This window comes from Haliaeetus leucocephalus, unplaced genomic scaffold, assembly GCF_000737465.1.
Source record: "Haliaeetus leucocephalus isolate CR32 unplaced genomic scaffold, Haliaeetus_leucocephalus-4.0 Scaffold953, whole genome shotgun sequence".
Classification (NCBI taxonomy): Eukaryota; Metazoa; Chordata; class Aves; order Accipitriformes; family Accipitridae; genus Haliaeetus; species Haliaeetus leucocephalus.
The window spans coordinates 1191540-1204262 of record NW_010973389.1 but is presented as its reverse complement, the minus strand read 5'-3'; the positions used below and the strand labels follow the sequence as shown (position 1 = coordinate 1204262).

Genomic DNA, 12723 nt, shown 5'->3' with positions numbered 1-12723 from the left:
AACAGCTACTTTCATCACACAAGCAGACACAATTTTTATACTGTGAAATACAAAGAGATAGAGAAGATGATCTTAAAAAAAAACCCAAACAAAACACATTTGGCTGTACTATGGGTCAACAAATATATAATAAAACAGATGTCATTAAGAAGTGTGAACTCTACCATACCTGGGAAGCATAGCTGTGGCAAACCAATAAGATCAATGTCCACTGGAACTGTAATTTCTTCAGTGTCAGTTGCTTTCTGCTCCCCATTGAGACTTTTGACATTTTCAATCTTTGGCCTCTCTTTTTTCTTTCGGAAAGACCGGCGTTTACTTTTATTCAAGTTATTACCAGCATTAATCACCTGAGTATCATCTCTGCTGATAAATGGAGGCACAAATACAGAAAGAACTTCTGGATCAAGGGGAGGAAGACTTTTGGGTTTTCTTTGAGTACCCTAAAAAAAAACCAAACAAACAAACAAACCACCACTAAGTTGACACTCCTCCTCCTCCTCCTGATAGTTTTTTTAAACCATTTTTAGCCCTGTTTTCTCTCTACCCCTAAAATTGTGGGTTTAGAATACATTTTTTCCTCTTCCTAAATAATGTTTTTTTCCCCTCTAATTTCTTGCTTTACATATGTTAATGCAAGGGGAACAGTCTGGGCATTTTCAGTAGGCAAAGAATCATTCTTCATCATTCAAAATGCACCGTATCAATATTATGCCTTTGGCATAAGAAAACTAACAAACATCTAATACAATATTTCCTCCATTGAACCGTTAGGATATACTTAAGCTGTACTTAAAATAAACACTGGTAGGAAGAGAAACCAGGCAACAAATAAATAAAAACAAAGAAAAACAGCTGAACTCCCTAGATAAGTCATTGTTCAACTTTAGGAAAAGCTACATTTTTACTCAAAATAACGTTGACAAGAAAAAAAAAAAACACTAGACAAGCTTTCACAAGACAACTTTTAACTTTATAAGGCAATTAGGAAAGTACAACTAAAAACAGCAATCACTGTTACAATAAACACAATTTTAAGACACTGTACAACATGAAGCCATGAAAATTTCTCCATACAATGATGACTAAGTGGAACAGGCATCCCAAGAGCATGTACAAAATCACATTTTTTTAGTAGGCAGCTTTGTAAAGTATTACTGCACTGAAAGCCCTTGCTGCCTTGCTATGAAAAACCTGTGGAGGATGTGATCAAAAGAGGAGATTTCCTTGTACTTGGGAACTCTTTTTGTATTCTTGACCATATGGTAGAGACAAGCAGCTGCATTTTCAATTAATTCACTGCATTTTTAATTCTTCCTGCAAGGTCAAAACAGCAAGTAAAAGCTTTGCTTAGTCAACGGATATTTGGAAACAGGAAAGCCGAGCCTCACTGTGGCTAAAAAGCTGTTTCAACTTTTTGCTAACTGATTCAAAGACAGATGAAGCATACATGCTGCTTCTACCTTCAGACATGATGCATCAATATTACTCGTATTTAAGATATTCCTTGAGAACCAATGCTGGCGTCTCTCATCATTTCCCTACTTTTTAAAGTAGCTACAACACACAAAGCTCTATTGCTTTACTGAAGCCAATCTTCCACCATTCAAATTTTGGAACAGAAAGTCTCAGCTTATTTGTCCTAGTAGATAAGTCCACCAGTTGTCTTCTTCACATTTGAGCATCATAGGAAAAATGAGAAGGAATATTTACCTTCAGGACATATTAGTTACTGTACCTTAAGCTCCACCATATGCTATAATAGCATACTTGAAAGAAAGCGTTTCAATAAAAATAAGTGAAAAAACACTCTTTTAATGAACACAGTGTCTGAAGTAGAAAGAACTCAGAGTGAAAAAAAAAAAGTTCAGATAAGTATCCACTGGGATATTCAAAAGATAGCAATGACTTCAAAAAGCACGTTACAGTTTGGGGTACTGAGTGTCACATCTTGCCATGCTAAAAATTTCAAGTGTCATTTTCCTTAGCTGGAAGCTGACATCCATTTCACGTGAAGAAACTGGAAATGCAGATAAACACAATTACTCTCAAAACAACATGCAGCTAAACATTTCAGAAGGAAATTAAGATTTAAGGCTCAGCCCTGAGGCTGTCATGCAAGAAAAACACAGACCTACTCAAACAGTAGCAATCTTAACTTGGCAGATTTACCCTGCAGAGGTCTTCATACAAAGTTGCTTTGACAGGGCAATCCCTGACTTAACTGAAGGCATCTCTGTGCTACAAAGTGCTGGACGACAGCCAGTGATTTAATAGCCTCACAGTGTAACAGCCTCTAAAATGCCAGGTCCTCGATGTCTTGAACTACAACAGAGGCATTAAACGCCATTTTTTTTTCCACAGAACAGCACTGTCAGCACTTTCACTGACCCAGTGACTCAGTCATCAGCATTCAAGTCAGCTCATATTAATGTCTACAGCCGAAGTCATATTTTCTTACCCTTTCAGTTCAGGGATAATGAATAGGCAGCAACACAACAATATTCACTTGTTTCTAATATTCTTTGAACATGTATGTTCTCTGCTTCTCCTGTTACTTCTTCAATTTGAAATGCTTCTCTTCTGATGCTTTTTACTATCAAATGTCCTTGCATCATACACAGCTTCTTATAAAGACTAATGCATTTTCTTTCCTGTAATTCTTCAAGATTCCACAAATCAGGGATTTATTCCATCCCTATTTACTGATTTTGTTCCTGTAACAATGGTGCTGTATAGGACGCAGATAAGAGACAGACTTTTTACGACGACTGCGCTATTTTAGACACAAACAAGAAGTAGTGTGTTGAAACCACAGATCGGAGTGTGACCTCAGCTATTTGTTGTTTCCTTGATCTCATTCTCCTCTTCCCATCACTGAAGAAGTTAATTTCATTTTGCATGTCATGAAAGAACTGGCTTCTTTAAGGAATAATTGGGCAGGGAAAAGTATGAAGCCTTAGAAAAATTAGGTTGGGAGGAACCTCTGGAGGTTCTAGTGCAACCCTTTGCTCAAAGCAATGACAACTTTTAAGTTAGATTAGGTTGCTCTGGGTCTCATCCAGCAAAGTTTCAGAAATCCCTTAGGAAGGAGATTCTTCCCCCCTTGTGCTCCAGCACTCATATAGCTTAGCTTCTTCTGGTCTTGCTCCCATTTGTCAGCAGTTCTCTGGTATCAAGGTACCCAAATGTGGGACAGTATTCCAGATATGACCTTGAGAGTGTTGAGTAATTATAATAATAGAAATAATCTCTTCCCTTCACCTGTGAGCTATGGTCCTGATGATGCAGGCCATTACACAGTTATTTTTCACTGCCACAAGTACACACTGCTAACTAATGCTTAACTTGATCACACCTCATTTCTTTCACACAACTTGACACCCAGGGGGGCATTACAGAAGAAGGAAAAATTGTTTTGGTGGTTATGTCTACATTAGCAGGGCCAGAATGCATGATGCAGACACTGTTAAGAGATAAGATCTGTACCACTGACTGTGGTAGATAGATACAGAACCCAGCAATGGAGCCAACAGGAAGATCTGAGACATCTCACAGACAACTTGCACATCATACTTGCCATATCAAACCCCGGCTTTATAAATGAAAATAACTTAGGGGAAAGAAGTCTTAGCAAAGATGGCTGTATGATCCTCACCATTATACATCTCATTCTTACAAAATACACACTTCCAACACTGAAAAACTAATCTCTAGCTGAAAATAGCGGCCTGTTATCTCTTCAAACTGAAATCTTGGAGTGACTATTATCTCGGCAATAAGGACAATTGATGGATGACAGGAACTCCAGTTTCATGAGCGTCAGTGCAAAACTGTATCTTTTTCCCTGGAATCCCCACCCGACTTTGGGAGTGGGTTATATGTTCCCACTGACTTAATTGACTTGATTACTCCATATTGCAATAGAGTTAAGAATGCACAAACACTCTTTCAAGACCAAGATTTGAAGCACTATCAAGATTTTCACCCTGCTGTTTCATCTGTAAATATCATCAGAGGTCTGCTACTTTCCATCGAAATGTTCTTATTTTCTGTCAACAAGGTCTCTTCTTTCTACATTCACTGAAATTAGACACAAAACATATTCCACTATTTCATCATGTAGATAGTTCTGCAGAAGGAAAAGGAAGTGGAGTAAATCTATACAGTTGCCCTAAGACAGTGATTGAAATCCCTGTGGTTTAACAGCTTGCAGGGACGTTACTACAGTTAATATTGACAAGCGTAGGGACTACTTTCCTTTCTGACACTCCATTTTATACCTTGAGCAAAGAAACAATTCAAAACCTGTAGCGTGATCGGAATGGCTTCTACAGGTTTTTTGGAAGCAATGAGATCCAACTGAGCAGACTGGAATGAAAAAGAAATTCACCTTCTTTTGGGTTTACTTCTCACGCAGGTGCTGAAACAACACATACACACTGATTTCAAAAGTCTGGTGGTGACATTTATGGCACAACTGTTTTCCCAAGTTGAATGTATACATGAATGAGATGCTGGAATTTGAGCCTCTCCTTAGCTGATATTACTTAAGAAGCTGACATCAACAAAAGCCATCTCCTGAGCGAGTGAGCGGCAACAAGTTTAACAAAGACTTCTTTATCTAATGCTATTAGAGCGCGCAATCAAATTCAAGTTCAAGCAAGACAACCGAGATCCCTGGGAGCAGCTTGGCTTTTCAGCAGGTGCTGGCACCACAGCTACTCCCACAGCGGGGCAGCTCACAGGTATCTAACAAAACCATCAGCACATTTTAACAAAGCAAAATCAGGAAGAGGATTTTGTTAACTCACATGTGAAGCGGCTATAGTCATAAGCAAATTACAAACCACATATTCAAAAGAGAAACCAACCCATCAACTTCTGCTGTATCTGAATTAACTCAGGTTGTGCCAAAGTAGAGCACTAAGCTCACAGGGATTTAGACCTCTTGTTACCCTCAGGATACAAATTACCAGGCTTTATTCCCCTATCTTTAGCTTTTATCTCCAACGGAAGACGGGAAATGGGACATCATCCAGTAAAGGATATGCACTGTTCAAGCATTTTGCTGCTCCTGCTTATATAAAGTTACACTGCATTCTTCATCTAAGCTCAGACCTTTGAAAAAAGTGCAATTACTTAAACCCACTACCAAACTATCCCTACTTTGCTGATGATCGCCTGCCAAAACAAGTTTTCTTTAAAGTACGTCAGCTCTATGCAATAACAGCAACGCAACCCAATAGTTTTACTCAAGTCCGTACAGGGGGGGAAGAGAGGTCCGTCCAGGGAGGAGCTGACCGGGCTCAGACTCCGTTTAGACCTCCGAGGAGAGAACCGCGCTGACAGAAGCTGCCCCACAGACCAGCCGGGTCAGAGCCGAGCCCCCCCACGCCCCGCTCTCCCTTCCCCGCACCGAACCCCCTCTCACCTGGAGGAGCGCCCTCACCCGCTCCCTGCGCACACCGACCAGCAGGCAGATCTCCAGCAGGCCCGAGGGCAGCACGTCCTCCATGGCACAGCGGGGCAGGGGCAGCCGGGACGCGGCGACTCCTTCCCGCAGGGCCGCTCGGTCCCTCCCCGCGGGCCGGACCGCGCTTCAGAGGGACGGGGGAGGGGGAGCAAAGCGCCCGCTCCCTCACACAGGCAGGCGCGTTACACAGCAGCCCTCCCCGCCCCGTCACTGCATCTCACGCCCTGATTGGCTGTCTCTCCCGTCGCTCTGAGGACCTAGGACCAATCAGAACGGCAGCGCGTGGCCGCGGCGGGCCGTCGGCCCCCACCGCCCGTTGGAAGGCGGGGCGCGTGAGCTGAGGGCTGAGGTACTGCCCGCCTCAGCGCTGCGCGGCGGTCCGGGGTCTCCATTAGTCCCTCTCTCCTCACCGCGTCTCTCTGCCTCGCCGGGATACCCCCCCCCCCCGCCCCGGGGAAGACATTTCCCGACCCAAGGGGGAGTTCATTTTTCTCCCGGCCAGCTACGGGCTTATTTCCCGGTGGGGTTGTTGGCCCAGAGGGGCTGAAGTGCCTCAGGGCTGCCCGTCGCCCGCGCGTCAGAGAAGTGGTTGAAGTCATGGCTTGGTGCTTTGATAAGTGGTGCCATTCCCTCCTGTTTGCTCCAGGTGACTCAGCAGGGGTATGTGACAGCCACTAAGTAAGAGTCTTAAATTTATCATGGGTAACAGTTTCAATGAACTGTAAGCACAGAGCTGGTGGCAGTCTGCGTGGTGCTTTCACCCCCGGAGTAGCAGGGTTCTCGGAGCTGCCTGCACAGTAGAGAAACGACATAGGGGATTCCGGGATTTCTTTTTGAGCTGTTTAATCTGAATAGACAATGAGTCACCCTGTATGTGTTGGCTCTGTGTAGATCTTGACTGAGAGAAATGTGTTTCCTCTGGAACCGGTGCATAAAGTACCCAAAACTGTAGAGAGGAGTCTCACTGAAACTGAAGGTATGAGAGAGTTTCATCACAGCCACAAACTTCTTTTGCGGACTAGTGTTCACGTATTTTAAATGCAAAAAAACCCCAGTATAAATGGCTCCAGGCTTTCACAAGTTTGTTATCAGTCCAGGGTTCAGAACAAACTTCTTCAACAAGTACAAAGAACATCAGAAACACAATGTGTGGTCTTCATGGGGATTTTATTGTCTGAATTTCTGTGGTGTTAAAGCTCAGAATTATATGGCCTCCAGCGTTCTTAAATTTAGAGGAAGTGCAGAATATAGGAAACTATGTTCTTATAGCACTGACTAAAAGAAGGAAATTCTTGAAAACCTGGAAATTCAGGGATCACTTTGAAGAAGTGATAGAAGAAGATCATAGGCTCAAAGATTTATGTTAATGACCTTTAAGGTCATAAGAGGTTGTTAAAATCATCTTGTTTAGCTTGTGTAACCCAGGCCACAGAATCAGAGTGATTCCTGTATTAAATTTGTAACTTCTGGCTGATGCCATGAGTTACTGCAATGGAGATTACTAACAGTCACTGTTAAAAGTTAGGCATCTCATTTTTAGTTTCACTGTTTAGCTTAGCTTTTTGCCACTGTATCATGTTACAGTTTGCCTGCTGTTTGAACAGATTCTTTACTACGAAAAGATTTCTCCTTGCAGAGTTCAAGATTGTTAATCTCAGTCTATTTTTAAGAGATTATACAACTCACACTTTTTAAACTTCTTTCCTCATCACTTGTGTGCATCTTTTCTCAGCCTTTTCAGATTTTTACAATATACTTTTTGAATTATGAACACCAAAAATAAGCTTTACTATTGCTGAGTATACAGTAGTAAATCACTTTGCTATTTCTAACTGATATTCCCATCTAATTAAGAAAGAGAAAGACTGATATATGAATCATTCAAAAAGGGTGTAATGTTTAATGAGTTATCCACTGTAACCCTGTATGGTTTTCTTAGGGTTATTACTTCCAGCATGACAGTCCTACATCTTACATTCATTGACCTATGACTATGACCTAGCATTTGACCACATTAAAAGAAAATTACAAATGAACTGAGGCTATTAAGCAATCCAGGTCACCCTGTAGTTAGTTAATCTGTATCATGATTAGTTTCTGATTTCTCTGCTATCTGCAATGATGAATACTGGATGATTCTTGTTCATAATTAATGTAGCCCTCAAAGCAAGGATACAGTGAAGTTATTATCAAAACAGAACGACAAGATGAAAGGTACTGATGTGAATCTGATAAAATCTCAAGAACTCTGGAAGTAGGAAACCTTCTATATGGGGTCACTGGTAAGAGACAAAATAATTCACATAGAGAAGAATCCCTCTGTGCTACGAAAAGATTCATGTAGTTAAATCAGTTTTTTCCTAAGAAAAATTGTCAACTGAGGAAGAAATGCCAGCTTTTATTATGTGTTTTCTTTTTCTGAGATCACGAATACAGTAAAAGTTTGTTAAGTATCTGATGTGGTACTCAGCTGCTTAGAGCGATATGCAGAAAAAAATGCTGATCTTGATATATCCTCAGCATGGGTAAGGCTTTATCAGACCTGAGGGCCATATCTGAATAATTAAAGATTCCCTTGACATACAGATCTAATTCGTCTTCCAAATACAGTGTTTATGTTTTAGCTAGACTGCCTCTGTTAAGAGGAGAAAATAATTTTACAAGTCGTGTCTTTTTGATGTGATCTTGCTTACAAAATGTAACCTACCCAATCAGATGAGAAGCTTTGAGCTGGCTCTAGCTGTAACAAGGCCACCCTCAAAATCCCATACTCGTAGGTGATATAATACAGCCTTCTGTGTTCATCATCTCCAAACTTCTACCCTCACTCTTTCAAATTACTGCTGTAGATTAGGAACTGCGAATGGGATTTGTCTGGCAATCATGCTGTAGACTGCATGGAAATGGTTGAGTTGCCTCCATCAACACTTAAGGTAGCTCTGAGTGACTTGAGTTGTAGACGCCTATACTGAGACATGAACACCTCTGTCTTGATGGATATGGGCCAGGTGAAGAGTAGAGTCAGGACCCTGAATTTTAGGAGGGCAAATTTTCGGTTGTTTAAGGAATTAGTGAATGGGACCCCCTGGGAAACTGCTCTTAAGGAGCTGAAAAGAGCTGGCAGCTCTTTAGGGACATTATTCTTGGAGCACAAGAGCTCTCAATTCCCATGTGTAAGAAATAAAGAAAGGAAGGCAGGAGACTGGCATGCATCAGTAAGGACCTCCTGGTCCAACTAAAGTGTAAGAAAGAAATGCATAAGCAGTGGAACGAGGGACACAGATCCTGGCAAGAATATAGGGATGCTGCCCAGATGTGTAGGGATGGGATCAGGAAAGCTAAAGTCACAGTTGGAGCTGAATTTGTCAAGGGATGCAAAGAATAATAAGAAGGGCTTCTACAGGTATATTGGCCAAAAATGGAAGATTACAGAAAGAGTACACACATCCACACACACACTGCCAGATAAATAAGACAGGAGAACTGGTGAAAACCAACATGGAGAAGGCTGAGGTACTCAACAATTTGTTTGCCTCAGTTTTCAATACTAATCTCTTTTCCTACATCTCTCAAGCCCCTGAACCTCAAGGCAGGGACTGGGGGAATTAAATCCCTCCCACTGTAAGTGAAGATTGGCTTCAAGACCACCTGAGGGGTGTGAACATACGTAAGTCCATGGGACCCAACGAGATGCCTCCCAGGGTCCTGAGGGAACGGGCTGATGTAGTTGCCAAACCACTCTCCATGATATTTGAAAAGTCATGCCAGTAAGGTGAAGTCCCCAGTCACTGGAAAAAGGGAAACATCATGCTCATTTTTAAAAGGGAGGACTCTGGGAACTACCAACCAGTCAGCCTCACCTCTGTGCCTGGTAAGATCATGGAGCAGATCCCCCTGGAAGACATGTTGAAACATATGGAAGACAGGGAGATGATTTGAGACAGCCACCATGGCTTCACCAAGGGGAAATTATGCCTACCTAACCTGGTGACTTTCTGCGATGGAGTTGCTGCATGAGTGGACAAGGGAGGAGCTACAGACGTCATCTACCTGGACTTCTGTAAGGTTTTTGATATGGTCCCATACAGCATTCTTGCCTCTCAGTTGGAGAGATTTGGGTTTGATGGATGGGCTGTTAGGCACATAAAGAATTGGTTGGATGGTTGCATCCAGAGAGTTGCAGTCAATAGCTCAATGTCCAAATGGAAATCAGTAACAAGTGGTGTCCCTGAGGGGTCCGTACTGGGACCGGTACTATTTAATATCTTCATCAAAGACATAGTGGGATTGAGTACACCCTCAGCAAATTTGTGAATGATGGACGCCAAGCTGAGTGGTGCAGTTGATTCGCTTGAGGGAAGGGATGCCAACCAGAGGGACCTTGACAGGCTTGAGAAGTGGGCCCTTGCAAACCTCATGAAGTTCAGCAAGGCCAAGTGCAAGGTCCTGCAGCTGAGTCGGGGCAACCCCCAGTATCAATACAGGCTGGGGGATGAAGGGATTGAGAGCAGCCCTGTGGAGAAGGACTTGGGGATACTGGTGGATGAAAAGCTGGACATGAGCCAGCAATGTGCGCTCACAGCCCAGAAAGCCAACAGTATCCTGGGCTGCATCAAAAGAAGTGTGGCCAGCAGGTTGGGGGAGGTGATTCTCACCCTCTACTCTACTCTCATGAGACCCCACCTGGAGTACTGCATCCAGCTTTGGGAATCCCAGCACAAGAAAGACATGGACCTGTTAGAGCAGGTCCAGACGAGGGCCACAGAAATGGTCAGAGGGCTGGAACACATCTGCTATGGAGAAAGGCTGAGAGAGTTGGGGTTGTTCAGCCTGGAGAAGGCTCCAGGAAGACCTTATTGTGGCCTTTCAATATAGAAAGGGGGCTTATAAGAAAGACAGAGAGTCTTTTTAGCAGGGCCTGTAGTGACAGGACAAGGGGCAACAGTTTTAAACGGAAAGAGGGTAGGTTTAGATTAGGCATAAGGAAGAGGGTTTTTACGATGAGGGTGGTGAGACACCGGAACAGATTTTTCAGAGAAGTTGTGGATGCCCCATCCCTGGAAGTGTTCAAGGACAGGCTGGTTAGATCTTTGAGCAACATGATCTGATGAAAGATGTGTCTGCCCAGGGCAGGGAGGTTGGACCAGATGACCTTTAAAGGTCCCTTCCAACCCAAACCATTCTGTGATTCTATTTAGTGAAATGAATCCTGGCCCGTGTCATAGTAAAGCCATTCAATGTATCTTCATCATAGCATCTTCTCTCACATGCATGTCTTCTTTTATCTTTGGTACCCATAATATAGGACTGAGTCCTTAATCCTTATGTGTTCCCTCCCAATGTATATGATAAAACCACCTGATAATAACAGCTCTGCGGTAAAGCTGAGAAAGGAATTTGCTCTCCAGAAACTCTAGGACTGTAAGCTGTAAAGTGCCTAAGTGACTTAAGGAGTTTCAAAATATTACTATTATTATTATTATTATTATTATTATTAGGCATGTTCTTTTAGTGCTCATTTTTATTCATGCTTGTGCATCTTTTCAAATAGTGCTGAGAACTATACATAGGCTAATTCAGGACTTTTTGTACATGAACTCTGGCAGAGTTTCACCATGATGTGTATAAGGACTATGAATTCAGTTCAACATCCTCTCTTTGTCTTATGATTAAGGTTGTTGCACAGCTGTATCTTAGGTGAAAACTGAAAGTTGGACCACTGCTTCCTTCCACTACCTGGCTCACAGGAATATACATATCTGTGTCTATGTTAAGCAAGGTTGCATAGATAAGTCTTTATTCTGTCTGGTAAGAACTGTGTGCTTTAGCCAAAGAGAAGACAGGAAGTACAGCATGAAGTATGCTGCTCTAATATGTATCAGTCAACTCTTTGCAGTCTAGAAGTCCGTGAAAAATGTTGCATCTCAGGATTTTAAACCCTTTGTCTCCAAAATCAGTTGTTATTAACAAGATCATTTACAGGGGAAGGATTTGTTTTAAACAAAACTCAGGGAGGTCAGCTTGACATATTCTCTCCAACTTCAGCATTTCTCATTTTATATTCTGTCCTCCAGAATAATGAAGCAGGAGAATCCCATGAATCTGCAGAAAAAGATCTATATGGGCAGATACAACCTTTCTTTCATTGCAGGACAATACACTTTCTAAATTTACACTGATATTAGCAACCAAGCAACCACTTGGTAACTGACTATGGAAATTGAATCATTATTTTCAAACTAGAGCCCTGCACAGTCTTAAAATTCCTCTCTCTTGGACATTTATTCCCATTCTTAATAATGCTACAAAAACTTACTGTGAGAATTCTTTATTGTCCCAGGTATCGTCCAACTGAGTGCAGTGACTTTGACCCCGATATTATTCTGTAAAAGGTCACCAGGTTCAGCATAAATGTATCAGAGGGAAAGGAGGACAGTTCAGGGATCTCTGCGTGTATTAATAGTTCCATTTGCATCTTCTTTCTTTTTTATTTGGCTTGTCTGGTTTGTGCTGCCACCATTTATGGTATAACAGAATACAAATTTTCTGCAACATTAACTGTCATTTAGCATGCATCTCTTTAATAATACATAGATATGTTTCACTGACATTATGGAAAAACGCCAGCATGAGACCAGTTTTTACAACATATCACCAGATGGGATTTGTATTTTCCACAGCTTGTACCTGCCTGTGTGCTGGAGAAGTCAGCCACTGTCTACTATTTCCTCAGTTCTCAAGCTGTGGGAAGTTACCCCCAATTCAAACTTTTGTAGGGAAACACACCCCTTAAAGCTCAGATCCTTGTGGTTTGTCCACATATGCTGAAGGGCTTTGTCGTGTTTCTCCGCCACCTCTGAATAAGGTAGTTGCAAGTACTAAAACCAGGTAGCAGTGGAGTCTGCCATTTCACCCTGGGAATGCTCTTGAAGTACCTGAGCTAGTACCTCTGCCCTGCACTACAGTGTGCAGTATAGGCATATCCTAGAACTGTCAATAGCAGTCTTTTTAACCTGCAAAAATATCAGATTGATAGACTGTATGCAGAATACTCTTTGGTTTATATTATGGCTGTAATTAATTACCTTAATGTCTGCCATCTTTTAAACATAAAGATAGATCAAGCCACACTGTGATTGAGGGTAGGATATGGGAGGGAGAGAAGGGTGCCATAACCAACCACACAGGTGCAGCTATGTTGTGTGACTTGGTGTTTGTGCCCCACCAGGGAGGGAGAGAGTGCTAAT

At 42.2% G+C, this 12723-nt stretch overlaps 1 protein-coding gene across 1 annotated transcript in view; it reads right to left on the bottom strand.

Moving 5' to 3' along the window:
• The window catches only part of DENND3 (DENN/MADD domain containing 3), a 39518-nt gene extending 34000 nt beyond the window's left edge, over window positions 1–5518 (bottom strand). The window contains exons 1-2 of the mRNA XM_010584243.1: window positions 5435–5518; window positions 170–443 (exon numbers count right to left, since the gene is read on the bottom strand). Of these exons, the coding sequence (XP_010582545.1) occupies window positions 170–443; window positions 5435–5518 (358 nt within the window). The remainder of the gene's footprint in view (window positions 1–169; window positions 444–5434) is intronic.
• Window positions 5519–12723: the final 7205 nt, after the last annotated feature.